The 21,584-nt window shown below is 46.1% G+C and overlaps 1 protein-coding gene across 4 annotated transcripts; it reads right to left on the bottom strand.

Moving 5' to 3' along the window:
- Window positions 1-4: 4 nt before the first annotated feature.
- On the bottom strand, window positions 5-18,242 carry LOC138725648 (tumor necrosis factor receptor superfamily member 1A-like). Of its 4 annotated transcripts, none has more exons than XM_069866775.1 (10): window positions 18,165-18,242; window positions 7,182-7,383; window positions 6,750-6,878; window positions 6,302-6,445; window positions 4,117-4,198; window positions 3,734-3,801; window positions 3,408-3,530; window positions 3,025-3,062; window positions 2,148-2,310; window positions 5-1,582 (listed from the first exon to the last, which is right to left on the bottom strand). In XM_069866775.1, the coding sequence occupies exons 1-10, from the start codon at window positions 18,186-18,188 to the stop codon at window positions 1,281-1,283; spliced, it is 1,275 nt and encodes a 424-aa protein (XP_069722876.1). In that variant the 5' UTR covers window positions 18,189-18,242; the 3' UTR covers window positions 5-1,280. The 4 variants fall into 4 exon arrangements, with proteins under 4 accessions (XP_069722876.1, XP_069722884.1, XP_069722867.1 ...); XM_069866783.1 differs by lacking the exon at window positions 18,165-18,242 and adding an exon at window positions 16,947-17,006; XM_069866766.1 differs by lacking the exon at window positions 18,165-18,242 and adding an exon at window positions 14,064-14,123.
- Between the last annotated feature and the right edge of the window lie 3,342 nt (window positions 18,243-21,584).

The following is a 21,584-nucleotide window of genomic DNA, read 5'->3' as shown; positions in this document are numbered from 1 at the left end:
GAGATGAAAATATGAATTTTATTTCAGAGTATTTAGTGTATATACAACAAAGTTTCTCTCTGGTCAAGGGTCGAGAGACTAAAAACCAATCCACATTACAAATGTGTGGACAACCTGCACCTGATGCAGGCTAATTGATTTTTTGCTACTTCTGCTTCACCCAGGGTAACACCCATGAGAAAGGGACGGCGAGAGCCTGGAGATGTGACCAAACGGCTGTCACACCCAAGTAGCAATCACAGAACGCAGTCCAGGAAGTAGTGTGAAGTTATTCAACAGCTGCTAAAAAAACATACCTATATCTATGTACACATACACAGCCCCATTTGCAGTTATATCAGAGCCAGCAAAATTGCTCAGAGACAGAGAAGCAGGTAGGCAGAAACCTACCGTCCTGTGAGAAAGCACAGATTCGCAGAGGTGATCGCACCATGAGGTACGTAGGTACCTTCTTGCTCAGATGGAGGCACACGTTCCTTTCCCCTCTGCACTTGGACAAACACACAGGCAGGGGGGTTCGTTAATGCTATCTTACATGGCTTTTAGGTACAGACAAAAAAACTTGAGGGGAAAAAAAAAGCACCAACCCTCTCATCTGACTAATTGGCTCTGAATCCTTATTCCTCTTGAACCTGAGGGAAATGGGGGGTGTAAAGGATACCGTCCCCGTTTCTCACACAGCCACTTCTGCATCTCCGCGACTCTCGCCACAGCGACAACTGGTTGATGCCGAAAGGGGGCAATCCTCTCCTGCTCCCAGAAATGGGCACATCCTCCCACCACTTCCCTTGAGTGAGATTGAGCAATCAAAGGGCTGCAATGTGAGCCAGTTCAGCTGTCTGATCTTGCGGATAAATAGATCTGCAAGAACTGAGCAAGTACTTTACCATCTGAACAGCCAGCTTAACCAAGCCACCCTACAAGTTTACTGACCACATGGTGTGTGGAGTATCTGTTTCAACAACTCCTTCATAGATCAGCTACTCTATCAAGTCACTCTGAGCGTCTGTTTTCATCTTAAGAGTCTACACACAATTTCTTTTAAGGTTCTTGCCCTCCTTGGGAAGGCAGAGGCCTGTAATGGTTTAAAGACGCTAAACTACATGGTGGCTGAGGAGCAAACCTCAGCCTTTCTCCAGTATCATCTGCTGCTGTCTCCCAACAAACCCAGCTGAGAAGTGTTAGAGAGGTAGGGAGGTATGGGAAAAGGACGACAGGATAGGAAGGGAGTTACGATCGTCTCTTAAAGTCACAGCGAGGGTGACTAAAGCAGAAATAGATTAAAGATGGCTGTGGATGCTGCAAGGTAGTGGAGAGTTCTGGTGTAGCAAAGCCTCTTGAATAGCTTCACTGCAGCCACTCAGCTCCATCTGGTTGAGAACACAACTGATGTGCTCCACAGTTGCAGCACGGCCCATCTGCAGTTGCCACAGTCTAAGCATTTCATACTGGGCATCTCGTAAACGCCGATGCTCCATCTCAATTCGCTCTAGATCATAGTCACTCAGACCCAGACGCCTCACAAACTCTTTCCACCGAGATGGCGGTAAGTGATCCACTACAGTGTAAAGAATAGCAGGGTCTGTGAAAAGAGAAATAGTGTGAGAACGAGGATTCTGCAGCCTCAAGGAGAACATGAATAACCCAGCACCAGACAGTGCCTTAGGATCATGCACTGCCCCCTTCTACACAAGTCTTCTACAGAGTGGTCACAAGGAGTCGTGCAATGTCCAGACTTGCCCTTACTCCTCAAAAAATCAATCGGAACACTTCCATATGCTCCTACATAGGTTATAAGCAGAGCTGAGCACACATGCTTATGGCCTTGCTGCCACACATTCCTGTCAAAAGAATGTGCTGGGTCACCATCGCAGAGTCAGTAAGGCTGACAGCACATCATCACATATGACAATTCATCTTGACAGTAGGGAGAAGGAACCACAGAAAGGCCTTGGGTAAAAATTCCGCATATACAGACAGGCTCACAGGCTCTGGGCATGCTTCGGCCTTTGTACTGTGCCATGCATGAAGTAGATGCACAGCTCGTACACCAGGTAACGTCTGTCCAAGATCCTCCTAGCCATATCTGCATAATAAGGTTCTCACTTGCCTGGGAAACGAGGGAAGCATGAGCGAATTTCACTTACTGTCTGGAAGCTGCGTCTTTCTGGCAGGTCTGACACAGTCAGGTAACTCATGGGAACTTTGCCGCAGAGGTGCAGGTGGTGGTGGTGTTGCATTGACTAACAATTCCACTTCCTTCTGGGACTCGGGAAGAAGGATGGATATTTCATTTCTTTTTACATCAACCTAAAAGACACATTTGCTTAGTACAGAATCACCCAAAGCAGCACAATACACCTGCCTCCTGCAAGGAACCACTGGCATTATATACTAACATTTATCCAAGATAGGTGAGGAGCAGGTGCCTTGTTTGAGCAGAAGGCACCAAACATTTCTTTTCAGCAGAACTCAAGGAGTTTAACTCTCTTTTGGCATCAAAAAAGGGTAGTCTAAAAAAGTATTTCTTTACAAAAATCAGGTAAGGCTGGGACCTGAGATCACCACCATTCTAGAAGCTCCACATGCCACCTTTCCATCAACCTTCTTTGTAAGGCTGTGGAAACCCCACCTCATCTACTGCTTGGGCTCTCTTAATTGCACAGCAACATTGGACCTGAGAGAACAATTTTAAACAGTACTGAGGGGCTTGTGGGGTCAAGATCTGAAATGAAGTAAAATTAGTTAAATCCCCCTCAAGCTTGAGGTATATAGGGAGAAAAGGCATTAGGGACCAGCTTTCTGAAGAAAGAAAAAAAAACCCATCCTCTAGAAGAGGGGAAGTAAAATGTTAATGGCTCCACCCTCTACAGGAAAAGACTTCTGAATTAAACAGCTCTATTGCTCAGTTCATTTGAAAATACAAGTCTTGAAAACAGCTCATGGGGGAAAATGTTACTCTGGATCCCAGGTTAGCATAGTTGAAAGCAGAAGGAAAGCTCTTCTACCCATCGTCATGCTCACCTCACATACTGGCTCCTTGGTTGTCTGTGGCAAAGAAACTTGAAAGAAAAAAAGAAAGCAGAAGTTACTTTCACTTCCTCTTGTCCCAGAGAAAACAGGAAAGCAGCTATTCACAATCCTGCCCTCATAAAGGCTTTATAGCAAAATGCACACATCCCAGAAATGAGCTGACATGTACTTCCAGTCACAGCTATGGGCATGGGTGCAGAACTGTAAGAACTGCACCAGTAAGCTCAGTCATCAAGTTCTCATGTTCCTCCAGCCTTGCAGCAAAGCAGAGCAACAAGATCCCACTTTTTGCTGTAACACGTGTGCACATACACAAACACACAGAGAATTATGTCTGTCCCAATTAACATCACTGCATATGCTGCTTTACTTACCACATGAGTAGAAAGATGCTGCTATCCCATTTTCCTGGATCAGCTTCACTACTTTATTTACAATGTAGAGGACAGAGATAACTCCAAATATTGCAACGATGATGCCAAGGATGAGGCTCGTATCTGGGCAAAAGGGAGAGGGCAAATGAGTGAGCAAGGAAGAAGTAAGAGCTAGAGGAAGAACAGCAAGTGAATACATGCAAATGGTAGGGAGAAAGAGAATAATGGTTTGAGAAAGTGGAGAAAATGATACTTTATAAAAGGCATTAACAGAACAAAAGCCCACACCGAAGATTCCGCTGCCTCCCAGTTCCCCCAGTACTCACTCAGCCCAGACGAAGTCGGTGAGGTAGTCACTGGGCTATGACACTGCAAGCAGTCTTCCCCAATGCAGCTGAAAGAGCAAATCAGAGAGGTGAGCATGCGTGAAATGAAACACCAGCCATTTCTGACAATCCTAAGTAGCAGACAAATCAAGCTGAGTCTTCAAAGCAGAGCAATACAGTGTAGCTAGTGACTTTGTGTTCTCGGTGGGCTGAGAAAAGCAGTGGTGGCAGAGGAAAAGATGCAATTGCCCCACAAAGGCAGAATGTTGAAAAGTTATGTCAAAATGGACAGAGCTTTGAGGAAAAAGTCTTCCCTCTGTGGGGCTTGTGTCTGCTACCTCTCTGACCCTGTGGAGGGGCATACAGAGGGAAAAAAAGCTCACCTGTTGCAAGGCTTGCAAACATTACTACGTGTCAGGAAGAATCCAGGCTTACACCTGCAAATTGTGTCTCTGTTCTTTGAACCTATAGAGAAAAGAAGAAACCCTTGTCATAATCTGGACAGAGAAGAAAACAAAGGAGATAAATCCACTCCAAGATGTGTGGGAGACTATCCCTCTTTGAGGCTGGAGAACTGCTACTGAAGAAGAGAAATAGGATGCAGTCCAGTGTTGGAGGTGGTTAAAAATAATAAAAAAATAAGGGTACTGGTGCGAAAGAGCTTACATTGCTCTGAACATCTTGATAGTAATCAGTAAAGGACTAACTTTTGTTTATGCTAAACAGAATAACAGAACTTGTACTAAGTAAAAGATCAAAATCTGATGTAAGGAACATCTTGGACATCTAGACCTAAGTATGACATATTAGATCAGGCATTGTCATCAACACTGGCAATTTGACAGAGACACATAGGGTGAAAGTGTCCTTAGAGGAGACCGCAACTCACTGTATATGCACAGTAGAAAACTTCTAGGATGCAATCACATGTAAATTTATTAATAACCAATCACTTGGAGGGAAGTACGTATTCATTTTGTAACTTTTGTAATAAATTGAGTGTGGAGGCTCCAGGCCAGTGTGCTTGATTTGTAAAAAGCCTCCAAGCACCCAGATTTGTGCAAGTCTGAAATAAAATCGATGTCTCAATTTGGCGTGCGAGATTGGCTATTTGCAAGCCAGGTAATGAATCTGACTTTTCAGACAACAATACCACTCCCCAGATAGGTGAGGGACCTCTGTAGTGGCTTGGAAAGGGACTAAAGTTACAGTGCAGATGAAACTGGTCTAATGGATATTGACAGTTCCAGTGCAAAAGCAAGGAAAGTCACTCAAGTTCAAGCGTGACAGGAAGGCGAAATCACATTAGTCAGGCAAAGATGAGGGAGAAGTGGTCCCTGAGCAGCTGGGACTGGTGAGGAAGTCAGTTCAGGGCAGGGAGAAATCATTTCAAGCCATGGGACATGTATCCACTCCTGTGATCTGCTATGCTGTATGTGGAAGGGGAAAGAAATGAGCTATTGCTTCTAAGCAAGTCACAGCATAGAGACGGAGTAGAACAGGCATGGGGAGGAGCGGACAGAAATGGCGATGAAGGACATAAAGTTGCATGAGGGAAAGAAAAAAAGCTACTAGAACAAACAGCACCCATTCTACGGCAAGCAAGGGACAGGACTAAAACAGTTCTACATCAGTCAATGGGGAAAGAAATTGCTTCAGGGCAGCATACCACGATGACCCTTGTGAACAGGCATAAGCAGAGAAACCACTACAGAGAAAGATTACCAAGCATCAGAGAGAAAGCACTCACCAGTGACACAGCAAACCTCATACTGGGGAGGGTAAGAGATGGGAGAGGGGTCAGGAGAAGCAGAATTCACAGAGGAGAGGGCAACATGGTAAGGAACATTTAAGGGACATGAACAAAAAAAAGACTGCAGCACAAAGTGGAGGGCAGCAAGCAGTATTTGGTTAAGATCTCCAGTTCCTGAGTGGAAATGAGGCAGCTTGGCGCAGCTAACATGAGTGCTTCTCCCAGACACCTGCACCATCCCCAGGTCACACTCAACTGGCTGCAGTTCAGCATTACCTGAGCAGCTCTTTATTTTAAAACACTGCATAGTACACTGTGGTAGTTCAACGACCAACTGGGAAGCAGTTCACCTGGATACTGGGACCAGCAGTATTTTCAGCCATCGTGCTAAAAGTGCTTCCAGCAGTTGGTGAGGGAAATGCAATGAGCATCAGGAGAAATATCCTCACGAAAACAAAAAAACAAGGAGTACAGGGAGAATCTGCTCTAGAGCATAAAGACCTTGCTTCATTACATGCAAGGCAGAGGTACCAAAATTAAGTGGAAGATATCTCCTTACAACAGCCCAAACCAAGAAACCATGTAAGGACAAAAGGAAGGTGGAAACTGTGGTAGAAAACTGGGGCTGATGCCACAGCAGGCAAAAAAATGGCCATCTTTTTGGGGGAAGGGGGCAGGCAAAACCAAGAGCTGTTCCAAAACTACAGTCACGTCAGGTCAAGGCGTTGCAACATGTCAGCAAGTGAACAGAGGGTTGCCAATGTCTACCCTAGTTCAGTATGTCTGTACTGGAGCCATACCCATGCCATACTCACAGTTGGCAATAATCCCATTGGTACATGGGCTGCAGTTCCTACACTGGAAGAGATCAGGCAAGCCAATCTGATATTGATTCTTCCGACAGCCACATACAGTATCTTGCTTTGGGGTGCAGGGGGTCACTACTATCTGCTGCAATTCTAAGGAAAGGAAAAACGGTTATTCCAACCTCTTCCCTCACCTTCAGCTGAGAGCACTGTTATGACAATGGGTATTATTATCCCCTAATATTCCCAGAGAAAGGCCAAAAAGGCCTGCAAACTGCAACTCAGACTGTAGCAATTCAGTAACCCTTATCCCTGCTGCCCCAAACCCTTCCCATATACTGTCCTTCTGCTCATTCAATTTCCTGCTCTTTCAAGCTTCATCACTCGCCTTGCCATCCCATCCAGCCCTCCACCCACTACCCCCACCCATTTTCCTCAGCTTGTGTAGAAAACTTACCTATACGGCAACGTGTACACTGGAAGCATTTAGACATGGTGTTATCAACAGCTGTGAATGTCCCATTAGCACACGGAAGACAGACAGGCGCCTGCCCAGGCCCATCACAGTCTTTTTTCTTGTAGGTACCTACAAGAAAAATTACTTAGCAGAGCTCTGATAGGAGGGCAAACACATTGTCTTAGGGAGGATGGGAGTCATTGATTCCTAAGAGAAATCCCAGAGTTGATGGCGTAAAGACTTAATATGCTTCCTCTCACCAGCACGAAGGACACTGGCAGCCCAAGAGACAAGAAATCAGAGTTTATCTGGGTAGGGAAAGGTACCAGGGAAAGGAGCCCTAATGTAGCTGTAGGGCAGAGACAGTTTGAGAGTGCAGGGACAGGGAAATGCCTCTAAGGTGAGTCACATTACTGCACTTATTTTACGTACCTGCATGGCACCTCATGCAGCAGTGGGTCTCTCTGGGATGTAAGTACTGTCCTAGTTGACACTGTACCTGCCTCTTTTCTCTCCTCAAGTGGTTAGAGGGGTTTCTTCCACCCAAAGCTACCTGATGGACTTGCAGTGCATATGGCAATGGATCAGTTTCTACAGATTCCTTCATCAACACACAGATAAATGTTAGCATAACCTGTAAAGGCAGAGGGAGAGGAAAAGAGAGAAAGAGCAACAAGGTGAGAAAACATCATATCTCCTGGCAGAGTGCACAGCTGCCTTCAGCACTTAAATTAAATCTTGATATAACAGCGAGTTCAATCAACTTGACCAATTCTGGTAGCAGGACTGTCCACCGACTAAAGTGTGTGGAGAGATTATTAAACAAAAATAAAAACCTCCAACAAACCTGGCATCTGTGCTATCGATCTGCCATACAATGCTCTCTATGACGAACTGGTTGTATATGAAGTAAATACTTAGCACGCTCTGCAGTTTACAGATGGAATGCCTTGAAAATGCTGCACCTTGCAAGAAAGTTACTCAAGAGCATGGAAATGTTTTTAAGGAAGGCAGTAAGACTGCCCATCTAGAAATGGTTCCAGAGATGAATGCATCCAGTACTCACAGTTCAACTGAATAAATAAACCAGATGGGAAGTTTGGAATAAGAAGACAGAGGATCTCACTGTATGCAAAGTACATAAACGCTTCCAAAGCTTCTCCTGAGCAAGCCAGCCCTAGAGACGTGAGAAAGTTAGGTTTTCAGCTTCTCCTCCTGTCAAATGTACATTTTCCCTTTTAAACTGCAGCTGTTAACATTCAGTCTTAACAGCTTGCCACAAAAATGTGCACTTCTCTCCTTTTCAAAAAATTCCTTTACGATTTACTTGCTATTTTTGACTTTGAAGATGTCTTGCCAAGAATTTTAACAGAAACATTAAGATTGGCATGACTGCAGTATGATTGTAAGAACATGTATGTGTGTGGACACATGAGTGTGTACACAGACATAGGAAGGAACAGCAGAGCTAAGGCTTAAAAGAACAGCCTATACCAACAAGGAAGGACAACCATTGCCTGGACATTGTTTTCAGGACACTATTCCCAGCAGCAAAATTGAGAAATGTGCTCTTTCTATCATGGCCAAAAGGTCTACACTGTGGTAAGACCACAGCATAGATGACTCATCATTAAAGACATTTCAAACATGCATTCAGCCAAGGAAAAAGCAAGATTTATGGGGCCTGAAGTCAGCAAGTTTCTACAGCAAAGGCCCATCCCATACCAGCTGGTAACTCCGGATAGGTATGATGGACTTGTCCAAAATCTAATTTGTGGTGCCATGAAGAACCTCAGCAATGCAATGAAGACCTGACAGCCGGTGTCCCTCATCATCTGCATTGCACACCAATGACCCTGGCCACACCATCTGGACATACATGCATTGGCGCTTCTGAGTATGTCATGAAGAATCATAAAATGGCTTGGGTTGGAAGGGAACTTCAAGATCATCCATCTCCAATCCCACTACCACTGGATCAAGTTGCTCAAAGCCTCATCCAACCTGGCGTTGAACACCTCCAGGGATGGGGCATCCATGGCTTCTCTGGGCAACCTGTGCCAGGGTCTCACCACCCTGAAGGAAAACATTTCTTCCTAAAGTAATCTAAATCTCCCCTGTTTCAGCTTAAAACCATTACCCCTTGTCCTACCCCTGCACTCCCTGATACAGAGCCCCTCCCCAACTTTCCTGTAGCTGCTTTCAGTACCAGAAGGCTGCTGTAAGGTCTCCTTGAGCTTTCTCTTCTCCAGGCTGAACAACCCCAACTCTCTCAGCCTGTCCTCATATGGGAGGTGCTCCAGCCCTTGGATCATCTTTGTGGCCTCCTCTGGACTCGCTCCAACGGATCCATGTCCTTGCTATGCTGAGGACTCTAGAACTGAACGAAGGACTTCAGGTGAAGTCTTACAAGAAAAAAGCAAAAAGGGAAGAATCCCCTCCCTCGCGCTGCTGTAAGTGGCAAGATGCTTAACTGTCCAGGCACAGCTTCAGAGCTCTGTTTCTTTTTTGCTTTTTCAGCTAGGGGAGTTATAGAAAAAGCATAGTAAACCAGTAAGGGTAAACCACAACGCTGATACTAATTCTGTGGTTACAAGCTTAAGAAAGGATATGCAAAATGAGATGGCTATGGTAGCCCCACACTGCCCTGTTTCTCTCTCAAAATTAAAGCCTTGGGGAAGAAAGGTACATACATGAAAGCAACTTAAAACCTCAAGACAGATAGGACTTTACAACTCTGTCAAAGCAAAAATCCCATTTTTCAGAGAGCACTGACATACAAAGGTATATTCAACAGACCAGATACTAATATGGTGAACAGGAAATAAGGAACCAGATATGTAAATAGCTATCATTTCAGAGTTAATTAGCTGACCACAGGATAAATGCGAGCACTCCAAAAACAACTCAGTATAGATCAGCAGCTAATAGTCTAACAAGATTTATTGCTCACAGGGAAACAGATAAAAGATCATTCACACAGATGGTCTGACAGCAACAATAAAAATTCCTGTGCCTCCAGCCAATGATTAATCCCTTGGCACAGCCATGTATACAGCCAGCTGATAAGGTAGAAAAGTTAGCAATAGAAACAACAGAGGAAAGCATCAAAGATCAAGCTAAAAACACACAGAAGATTGGTCAGATATACCTTCAAAACCAGCAGAAAACAGGATAGGTGTTTTCAGGTTTTCAGATGAAGTGAAAGTGTGTCTGTAAGTATAATCAAACCAGAGTTAATAGACTATTACTGATCAAAATCTGAGGAACAGAGAGTCACAGACCACAAGTGACTCATAAACCAATGACTCGGCCTTCCAGAAAAACTATTCACAAGGCAGGGAAAAAAAACTTAAACCATCTTAAGTAATTCCCAAAGCCATTCCATCTAGTCCAACTGCCTGACCACTTCAGGGCTGACCAAGTTAAAGCGCATTATTAGAGGCATTGTCCAAGTCCCTCCCAAACACTGTCAGGCTTGGGGCATCAACCACCTCTCTAGGAAGCCTGTTCCAGGGTCTGACCACCCCCTCAGTAAAGAAATGCTTTCTAATGTCTGGTCTAAACCTTCCCTGGCACAGCTTTGAACACCTCCCATGTGTCCTGTCACTGGATACCAGGGAGAAGAGACCAGCACCTCCCTCTCCACATCTCCTCCTCAGGAAGCTGCAGAGAGCAATGAGGTTGCCCCTCTCAGCCTCCTTTACTCCAAACCAGACCAGCCCAAAGTCCTTCACCACTCCTCACAGGACGTGTCTTCCAGCTCTGACACCAGCTTTGTTGCCCTCCTCTGAACACATTTCAGGACCTTCACATCCTTCTTGTATTACAGGGCCCAGAACTGCACACAGTATTCAAAGTGAGGCCTCACCAATGCTGAATACAACAGGATAATCACCTTGTTTGATCAGCTGGTTATGCTGTGTTTGATGCACCCCAAGATGCAGTTTGCCCTCTTGGCTGCCAGGCGCTGCTGATTTGTACTAAGCCTGCTGTCAGTCAGCATCCCCAGGTCCCTCCCTGCAGGGCTGCTCTCCAGCCACTTCTCTCCCAGTTTATACCTGTGCCTGGCATTACTCCATCCCAGGTGCAGAACTCAGCATTTCGTTCGACTTGCTGAGTTTCATCCTATCCAGTGCTCCAGATCCTCCTGCAAGGCCTCTTGTCCCTCAGGTGAGTCAAAGCACGTCCCAGTACGATATCACCAGCAAGCTTGCTAAGGGCACATTCAACTCCTGCACCCAGATCACTGATAAATATATGGAACAGGACCGGCCCTGGAATTGAGCCCTGAGGAGCACAGCTGATGACTGGTCACTAGCCAGATGTAGCCTCATTTACCAAGCACTGTAGCATCAAGCTAACAACTCACCAAGTCAAAGTTCAGAAGTCTTCTACAACTTAAATGCGGTGATTTTCCATTTCTAGATTTACAACATGCTCCAATTCCACTCGCCAGTAGAAAGAAAGAGTACCGACTAACCAATGCTGCATAGAAGAGTGGACAGCATGTGTTACCTAAGGTGAGTGACAATTCAAACCACCAAACCACATCATGCACACCAGCGATTCACATTTTCAGCAAGCAGGGACTGCCCAAGCAAAATAAGAGCAGAACTACTAGGTTTTACTTTTGAAACTGCGGCAGAAATAAACAAAACATGCCAGATGAAAACCAGAATGCTGCTTCCTTAAACTGTTCCACCCCTCTGGATGACTGCTATGGGCTTCACACATTGTCCTCACCCTAGTTCCTCCTCACGTCTCATGCCAGCACCTACCTGTCTGATAGCTACAGTGGAAAAAAAAATAAAAAAAGATGCTAAATGAGCCCAAAAGCTCTTGCTACACAAAGTTTTGGCAGCTTAGACAGGAGTTAGGAACTCCTGCACCATCTTCAACCTCAAATATTCTTGAATTACTGCCACCACTGCAATTCACACCCTTGTTGCTGCTTATGCCTTACCAGACCATGCAAAGAGAACTGCAAGTGAGGTGACATTCCTTTAAAAGTAAGTCAAAGAAAGAAACAGCAAAGGTAAGTGAAGAACACAGAAAGAAAGATGAGGAGTGTGGAAATAAGAAAGGACATTTGAGAGCATTGTTCTGAGGCCGAGGAGAAGGAAGCCATGGTATCTGAAACATGGGGACAGCACAGGGAAGAGCAGCAGATCAGAGCTACTATATTATCACCAGCCAATGTCCACAAGACTAGGAAATACCAAATGACTCTGCATGGCCTGTAAGGGACCTTAAAGATCATCTAGTTATGATGCCACAGCTCTGTATCATGCACTTCACCCTCCCTGTGCAGAGCTGTAGCTCTGCTGCTACCTGCAAGGCTCCCCACCCTCAGGACAAAGGGTGGAGAAAGCAGCTACAGTGACACACAGGTATGAGTATGACAAAAAAGGGAGGGTGGAGCTCTGTTGGGAGCAAGATTCCCCTCTCCTAGAAAGCCAGTTGATGTCTAGAGGTGTCCAGAGTGAACCAAGGCCAGACACAAAAAGCAAACTGAGAGGGAAGGAGGGATTAAACAGCTGGGAAGTGACCCCTGCCCCGACACGTGGCACCTCGAGACCCCACGCCTGTTCACTCAACTAATAGGAATGCAATCCTTGCTGTAGCAGATGCTCGGGTATTAATATTCCAAACAATGTAAACAGCACTGCCCCTCACTAAGCTAATGTTTAAAATAGCTTCAAATTCATCACCTCCAGAGTTTAGTTCTCTTTAATACAAAAGGATAAAACTGACAATTTCAGAATAAAACGATCTTATAAATCCAGTTGTGCTGTTAAAAACCAGAGATTAGGAGGCTTACTCCTTTTTTTGTACACACCTAACACATTCATCATGTAATAAAGTGTTTCCCCATCAACAACTTATTCAACTGCTTCTCTCAAGAAAGTCTTCTACTTTGCAAATTCCATTTTTAAACCAAAGAACCACCTACATATTACAAGTCATTAGAATTTCTCGATCAGCTCTTAATAGAAATTTCCCTTTGCTTAAGAGTTGAGCATGACACACCAATGCACAAGTAATCAACACATCAGTCATCTGCAAGCCTTTTTGATGAGTCATAAAAAAATAAGCCACCTTGGAAATCTGGAAGAAAACAGAGATCCTGATCAGAGTAATGAGATACCAAAGAAATCAGGGTGCAAGATTACTTTTCCATTCTTTGACTGCTTCTGCCATTTCCAAAAGCTTATTGAGGTTTGCTTTTTTTTTTTTTTATTTTGCTATACAAAGATGCATAGGAACCCAAAACTTCTGCTTTACATGTTGAGAAATGTATATTAAAGTAACATTTACAGGAAGCTTTTCTTGCTCACTAAAACCTGGAAAGGTCAAGAGAAGGATACGAGAGCTATTGTTATAAATAATCCTCCATTTTATGAAGATCAGATGGAGGAAATGCTGTATCTTAGGCCTTGTATAAAACCAGGAGACTGATAACAGCTTTCATGCAATGAAAAGTCTTAGGAATACTAAATTTAAAAAAAACAAACAAATGTGATTTAGCTATAAAGATCATGAATTTCACGTCATAAAATGTGCATATATAAAGGTAGAAGTTTTTTATTCCATATTAGCAGAGATAAAAAAGAGAGTGTGAAATAGTGGGTGACTACAACCATCAGAAAATAACTTCTTTTTTTTTTTTTTAACTTGTCAAACAAGTCCCAAACTGCAGTAGCTCGCCTGCCTGTGTTCAGGGCTGACTTCAACAGCACAGCTGTACAGCCTTGCACCAGAGCACCATCGGAGCAAGAGCTTCGGGATGGCTCAGTGAGAGACTCCCCCCTCAAATCTCAAATTGATTTTCAGCTGGGCATGAGCCCTTGGCCCTGCCCACACTGTGCCACAGGCAGGCACACATCAGTGACTCGCCATGTGAAATTTTTAAGAGTTGGGTAAGCATCATATGCCAAGTCCTACTAATTGGACTTGACATTCTCCTGTTGGTTTTAATAGAGAAATGTAGTGACATTTCTCTGAGATGCGCTTTCTACTGTCAGGTTCCCGAGACCACCATAGAAAGATCTGTGTTACCAAGGATTCAAAGGGAGCACTCAGTTATCCAGGCATGAGGACAAGATTATGGAAGAGAACACAAGACACCAGTTCCAAATAACAACAAAGCCTCTTTGCGATGACTAAAGAAAACAGATAAGAAGGAGCTAAATGACAAAATTAGTTTTACCCCACATGATACTGCTAATGCAGGAAATGGATTACTTAACAAAAAGTAAGGGAAAGGCATTCAAACTGACAATGCTTATTAGTCTGGAGAACTTAAATTACCCTGTAATTGAAATTGGCACAGACCCAGATATCAACATGTTCCATTGTGGGCCACCATAAAAATCAGAAATTAAAATTAGATTAATAAGCAGGTAAAAAGTGGAATAAACTTGTTGGACAAAGCAATGAGAAATGCAAACAAATGCTATGAGTCATTAGGAAAAGATCTGAGGACAAAACAGGAAGTTTTATGCTGATGTATAAATTTGTTGGGACTGAGCCCAGACTGTAGTTCTGGTCCTCAATCCTGAAAACATAAATTAAGCCGGATGCGATACAGAGGAAGGTAACAGGAATGATTAGTGATACAGAACAGCTGCCGAGACAGGAATGATTGAAAACACTGCTCTGTAGAAGAGACAACTGAGCAGAGGATACTACAGCAGGCTCTAAGTCCTAAGTGCCATGGAGAAAGTGAACTGGGATGGCTGTTCTCTGTATCTTCTAATGCAAGAACTAAGAGTCATCATATAACATAAGCAGGAAACGGGTTCTAAGAAAATCCAATGAGGCACTTTTTTTTAGCCAACACATAGCTCGGGTGTGGGACTCCCTGCCAGAGCACTGGGGATGCCAGAAATGTGTCTGGGTTCCAAAAGCAATCAGCCCAAGCAAAAAAACCCACACCCAGGAGTCTGAAATATGAAGACATCATTTTGACTCAGGAATACCTACAGTCACAGATCACTGGAAGGCAAGAAAGTATTTTTATTTTTCATTATTGGATGCTTGCCCTGCTCCAAAACCCTCAGCAGACTCTTGACCACAACTGTTTTACAGGATGGTAGCCCCAACGGTTCTTTCTTACACTTGGTTTTCAATTTTCAAATAATGTATCTTCTAAATTCAAAATTGCAGTTCCTCCCTTCCCCTCTGAAGGGAATCAACGCCAGAAGCACCCTTGTTGCTATTTTGCCTTTTTTTCCTAGAAGACCGAACTGCCTTTGATAAAGGAAACTGTCATTCTATTTTTTTTCTTAATGAGACAGAAAATATACTGGCCTCAGCAAAGGCAGCTGCCATTTTTTTCCCAGTGTGAAAGTTGGGAATGCATAGGGGAAACAAGAGGACCTGGAAATGATGTTAAGGTCACACAGAAAGAGAAAGCGCATGGAACAAGCTATAGGAAATTCTTTAGAATCAGAGGAAAGATAAAATAATCAGAAAACTAGAAGGGGGTAGTTAAGGGAGTAAGAAAAGCCAGGAGGGGAAACAGAGGATGATGTGGAAAATAAACAGAAGATGGAAGAGTAAGAATGGATAACAGTGGAAAAAAAAATATGATTTTATGGAAAAGATAATTGTGGTGTAACTGAGAATTTGAAATGACCACGTAAATAAGAGAGGAAAAATGTCCTCATAAAGAAAAATAAATCCCAGTGACGGATACTCTTTCTCCAGCATATTACTTAACCAAAGACAATATAGGAAATTTGGGGAATCCAATTTTTTTTTGTACATTTCATTGCCAATAGTATTAGTAATGCCATATATAGCATCTGAACTACAACAAAATATGTGCAGCACTATACTTAAGTCAGAAATACACTTTTCCAGGTTTGCTAACTGCTTTGGAATTTAAGTCAGTCATCTCAACAGCTGACGTATTCTACCTAGGTCCTGAGATGGTAAGTGATCCACAGTTAAGTCAAAGTGTAGAGTGCTCCTACTCCACAGTTTTAGTTGTGTGGTCTTGCCAGTGCTAGCTGTTACTCTATTACTTGGTTTTCAAACATTTCCAAGTGCAAAAAATAAAACTTCCAGAAGTAGGTAACTTTCAGCAAGGCAGTCACAACTTTTTGACAGCAAATTAACTATGAACTCAACATTCCAAATCTAGTGCAGTCAAGTGCAAGTGTTTGTTACTATGATGTTCAGGTATTTAGGGATAAATAGTTTGACCTTCTAGCTTCTATGCCAGAATTTATATATAGCCATGTCATGATGCAAAGTGGTATCACCCCTACTGTCATGGCATTATCACACACCTGCTGATACTGGACAGTTGTTCACCACTAGCAGTCAGGTTGCTCACAAAGCTCTCGTATTTCTCTTACAAGTAACTTTTTCACCCACAAAATTATCATTGAATAGAATCATAGAATCACTGAGGTTGGAAAAGACCACTAAGATCATCAACTGTCAGCCCAACACCACAGTGCCTACTACACCATGTCCTGAAATGCCATCTCTAGATGTTTTTTAATACCTCCAGGGATGGACACTCCACCACTCCCCTGGGTACCCTGTTCCAATGCTTCACCACTCTTACAGTAAAGAACTTTTTCCTGATATCCAATCTAAACCTCCCCTGGCAGAACCTGAGGCTTGTCCTACTGCTTGTTACTTGGTAGAAGAGACCAGCACCTGCCTCACCACAACCTCCTTTCGGGCAGTTGTAGAGAGTGATAAGGTCTCTCCTCAGCCTTCTCTTCTCCAGGCTAAACAACCGCAGTTCGTTCAGCCACTCCTCGTAAGATATAACTTATATAACTATAACAAGATACACTTGTTCTCCAGCCTTCAGCAGCTTCACTGCCCTCCTCTGAACACACTTCAGCACATCAATGTCCTTGGAGCAAGGGGCCCTAACCCGAACACAATATTCAAGGTGTGGTTTCACCAGCACCAAGAACAGGGGCACCATCACTTCCCTGTTCCTGCTGGCTACACCATTTCTGATACAAGCCAGGATGCTGTTGGCTTTCTTGGCCACCTAGGCACCCTGCTGGCAGCCGACCAGCATCCCCAAGTCCTTTTCTGATGGGCAGCTTAAAATTCTTGACCTAAGCTCCCCAAGAGGGTACCTAAGGAGGATTTACCAGCAAAGGCAAACTTGCTAAACAAATCCTGTGGTTTGGGGCATAGATGCAGCCCACTGACCTCGGTTTCACTGACCCCAAAGTGGCAATAAAGCTTCCCTGGCGTCACAGCAGGGCTGGGTGAGCCCGCTGGCTCGTCCTCCCCACTGGCACCAGGCTGGGAACGGAGCGAGGCACAGCCCCGCTGGATCCGGGAAACCAGCTGCTGTTCCCGTAAAACCAGCTGCCTTTTCAGCGACTCGGGAATAAATCCTAGGATCCGTGGAGGTGAACCCAGCGCCCTGTGGAGAGGGAAGGGAGCGCAGACAGCTTTGCCTTTCTGCACTGGGGGAGGGAGGGAGGGAGGGAGGGAGGAAAGAGGGAGGGAGGGAGGAAAGAGGGAGGGAAGAAAGAGGGAAGGAGGGAGGAAAGAGGGAGGGAGGAAAGAGGGAGGGAGGGAGGAAAGAGGGAAGGAGGAAAGAGGGAAGGAGGAAAGAGGGAAGGAGGAAAGAGGGAGGGAGGGAGGAAGGAAAGAGGGAGGGAGGAAGGAAAGAGGGAGGAAAGAGGGAAGGGAAGGGAAGGGAAGGGAAGGGAAGGGAAGGGAAGGGAAGGGAAGGGAAGGGAAGGGAAGGGAAGGGAAGGGAAGGGAAGGGAAGGGAAGGGAAGGGAAGGGAAGGGAAGGGAAGGGAAGGGAAGGGAAGGGAAGGGAAGGGAAGGGAAGGGAAGGGAAGGGAAGGGAAGGGAAGGGAAGGGAAGGGAAGGGAAGGGAAGGGAAGGGAAGGGAAGGGAAGGGAAGGGAAGGGAAGGGAAGGGAAGGGAAGGGAAGGGGAAGGGAGGGGAAGGGAGGGGAGGGGAGGGGAGGGGAGGGGAGGGGAGGGGAGGGGAGGGGAGGGGAGGGGAGGGGAGGGGAGGGGAGGGGAGGGGAGGGGAGGGGAGGGGAGGGGAGGGGAGGGGAGGGGAGGGGAGGGGAGGGGAGGGGAGGGGAGGGGAGGGGAGGGGAGGGGAGGGGAGGGGAGGAAGGAAAGGAGGAGGGGAAGGAGAGGAGGAAGAGGAAAGGTGGAAAGAATGAAGGGAAGGAGAGAGGGAAGGAGGGAGGAGAGAGGGAAGGAGGGGGGGAGGGGGGAGAGAGATAGAGAGAGGGACGGACGGACGGACGGACGGAGGGAGAGGGGGAGAAGGAGAGGGCCCCCGTCCTCCCCGGGGCCGCTGCCCCGGCTCCGGGCACGGCGCTCCCAGCCGCGGCCCCGGAGCGGGGAGGCGCAGAGCCCATCTCGTCCCGTCCCGTCCCCGCCGGACTCACCGCGCCCCGCGAGCGCCCGCCCATGGCTGCCGGCCCGCTACGAGCCCATGGCGGGACCCCCGCCGCTCCTGCCCCAGCGCCGCCGCCGGGCCGAGAGCGGGGAGCCGCCCGCCCCGCGCCCCGCCTCCCGCCTCCCCGTCCTGCCCTCCCGTCTTCTTCAGTCATCTGCCCATTCTTCCCTCCCACCCTCTCCTCCCGTCTCCCGGTCCTTCCCTCCTGTCTTTTCTTCCCGTCTCCCCGTCCTTCCCTCCCATCTTCTCCTCCCATCTTACCATCCCTTACTCCCGTCTCCTCATCCTTCCCTCCCATCCTTCTCTCCTGTCTTCTCCTCCCATCCCGTGCTCCCATGTCCCTGCCCTTCCCTCCCGTTTCCTCCTCCTGTCTCCCTGTCCTTCCCTCCCATCTTCTCCCATCTCCATGCCCTTCCCTCCCATCTGCCCATCCTTCCTTCCAGTTTTCTCCTCCTGTCTCCCCATCCTTCCCTCCCATCTTCTCCTCCCATCTCCCTGTCCTTCCCTCTCATCTTCTCCTCCTGTCTCCCTGTCCTTCCCAGCCATCCCACCCTCCTGCCTCTCCATCCTTCCCTCCTGTCTTCTTCTCCCATCTGCCAGTCCTTCCCTCCCATCCTTCCCTACCTGTCTTCTCCTCCCATCTCCCTGTTCTACCCTCCTGTCTTCTCTGCACATCTGTCCATCCTTCCCTCCCATTCCGTCCTCCCATCTGCCTGTCCTTCTCTCCCATCTTCTCCTCCCGTCCTTCCTTTCGGTCTCGTCCTCCCTTCTCAGCATCCTTCCCTCCAATCTTCTCCTCCCATCCTCCCCACCCATGACCATGAACCATCTGCCAGCAGGAGTTTTCCTTAAAAACCGACATGGACAAGCTGAGGAAAACCAACTGAGTGTGCATCAGATGGCTAAAACTATCAGAAAATACACAGAAAAAGAGTGGGAGTAGGTTCACTGTCATTTTAAAATTCCCTGATATACAGTGTTTCCCTTGTTAGCCGTACTTTTAATGTGAAGTCTGTAGGAAACTTAACCAAGTCTAATCTAAATCTGCACTCTTTTGGCTTAAAATTGTTTCTCTTCATCCTGTCACTGTGCTCCTTGATAAAGAGGTTTATTTAGTTGGAAGAAAATAACTCTTTGCATCTTAACCACCTTGTCAGCAGCTAAATAATTTTAAAGAAAGGTGTTAATCAGCCAGATGTAGCATATTTCATGTATATATGCCTATCCTGTACTTTTTCATTTAAAACACATATTTTCTTGTATGCCTCAAAAAAACCAGCTGCATTGACAGCGCAAACGTAACAGCAACATGTATGTATCATTCTGCATGATCTTTGCTTCATTTAATGTATGCTCTTACTGATAGCGTATAAAAAAATACAGTAAGGGATAAATGGCTACAGGATTATTCTCCCAGGGAACAAGCAATAGGACAAGAGGAAATGGCTTCAAGTTGCATCAGGGGAGGTTTCGATTGGATATCAGGAAAAAATTCTTTACTGAAAGTGAAAGAGTGATGAAGCATTGGAACAGGCTGCCCAGGGGAAGGATGGAGAACATGGTTTAGTAGCCATGCTGGTGTGGGGCTGATGGTTGGACAGGATGGTCTTTTCCAACCTTAATGATTCTATGATAAAGAATTCCCCTTTATTTGTTGCCAGTTAAGACCTCGTGTTGTTTCAGAACTAGTTCCACTCTTGAGTTAACACATTGCATGTGTTAGTTACCTGGTCTTAACTCCTTGCCTGCTAGGGTTGATGGGAATAAGTTGTTTGGTACTTCAGGAGGCAGGTGTGAGCAGGAGGGACCATGAATGGAAATGCTGCAGCTGTTTGTGACTGGGCATGCTCCCTCTTTTTTCTACAATTATGTCCGCACTATGGTCAAAGACTTTACTTTGAGCTACTAAGCGCTGTTTTGGAAGAATATGCCCAAAACACATGTACAATTCACTCCATGAACTGTCTAAATTGCTGCAGACAAAGCCAAATGCCTTCACATATTGAGTGTACTCCAAAGTTGCTTATCTGCTCTATGTAAGCCAGAAACAGCACGTGCACGGGACGAAACAATGAGGGCCACGCAGTTACATAGCCCTCTTCTGCACTTCAGGCTTGGAACAGCACTGACATTCCAGCAGGAAGTTCAAGGAGGGAAGGAAATGGCAGAACAACTAGTTACCAGGCTGTAGCCCTGTCCAGGGATAGTTGTGGAAAAGGTTTACCAAGTTTTGTATAGTTCATTTCCTTGTCTTGAACAAGGGCAATGGGTGGAAGTGTGGATCTGCTGAAGGGTAGGGAGGCTCTACAAAGGGACCTGAACAGGCTGGACTGCTGGGCTGAGTCCAATGGCATGAGGTTTAACAAGGCCAAATGAAGGGTCCTGAACTTGGGGCACAACAACCCTATGCAGTGCTACAGACTAGGAGAAGTCTGTCTAGAAAGCTGCCTGGAGGAGAAGGACCTGGGGGTGTTGGTCGGCAGCCGACTGAAGTGTGCCAGCAGTGTGCCCAGGTGGCCAAGAAGGCCAATGGCATCTTGACTTGTATCAGAAACGGCGTGACCAGCAGGTCCAGGGAGGTTATTCTCCCTCTGTACTCGGCACTGGTGAGACCGCTCCTCGAATCCTGTGTTCAGTTCTGGGCCCCTCACCACAAGAAGGATGTTGAGGCTCTGGAGCGAGTCCAGAGAAGAGCAACAAAGCTGGTGAGGGGGCTGGAGAACAGGCCTTATGAGGGAGCATCTGAGGGAGCTGGGGTTGTTTAGCCTGGAGAGGAGGAGGCTAACGGGAGACCTTATTGCTCTCTATAACTACCTGAAAGGAGGTTGTACAGAGGAGAGAGCTGGCCTCTTCTCCCAAGTGACAGGGGACAGGACAAGAGGGAATGGCCTCAAGCTCCACCAGGGGAGGTTCAGGCTTGACATCAGGAAAAAAATTTTCACGGAAAGGGTCACTGGGCAGTGGCACAGGCTGCCCAGGGAGGTGGTTGAGTCACCTTCCCTGGAGGTGTTTAAAAGACGGGTGGATGAGGTGCTGAGGGGCATGGTTTAGTGATTGATGGGAATGGTTGGACTCAATGATCCAGTGGGTCCTTTCCAACCTAGTGATTCTATGATTTTAAGGGCAATAGAAAATTAGCCCCTAAAGGCAAAATTCCCACACACTAATGGAGGTGGGCCACAAAGATCATAAAATCATAGAATAACCAGGTTGATGATCTGGAGCATCTCACCTATAAGGACAGGCTGAGAGAGTTGAGGTTGTGCAGCCTGGAGAAGGCTCCAAGGAGATCTTAGAGCAGCCTCCAGTACTGAAAGGGGCCCCAGGAATGCTGGGGATGGGCTCTTTATCAGGATTTGCAGGGAGAGGATGAGGGGGAACAGTTTTAAGCTGAAAGAGGGGAAATTTA

The sequence above is a fragment of the Phaenicophaeus curvirostris genome, chromosome 1, assembly GCF_032191515.1.
Source record: "Phaenicophaeus curvirostris isolate KB17595 chromosome 1, BPBGC_Pcur_1.0, whole genome shotgun sequence".
NCBI lineage: Eukaryota > Metazoa > Chordata > Aves > Cuculiformes > Cuculidae > Phaenicophaeus > Phaenicophaeus curvirostris.
Note: the sequence above shows the minus strand (reverse complement) of the source record. Positions and strands in the feature narration are given on the sequence as shown.

Excerpts from the sequence above, each read along its gene's own strand:
- LOC138725648 (XM_069866766.1), bottom strand. The coding sequence starts at position 14,108 with ATGGAACATGTTGATATCTGGGTCTGTGCCAATTTCAATTACAGG. Across the intron at positions 3,802-4,116 it reads GTTTGCAAGCCTTGCAACAG|CTGCATTGGGGAAGACTGCT; the intron begins GTGAGCTTTTTT and ends TTGCTCTTTCAG. Across the intron at positions 2,311-3,024 it reads CCAAGGAGCCAGTATGTGAG|GTTGATGTAAAAAGAAATGA; the intron begins GTGAGCATGACG and ends TGTGTCTTTTAG.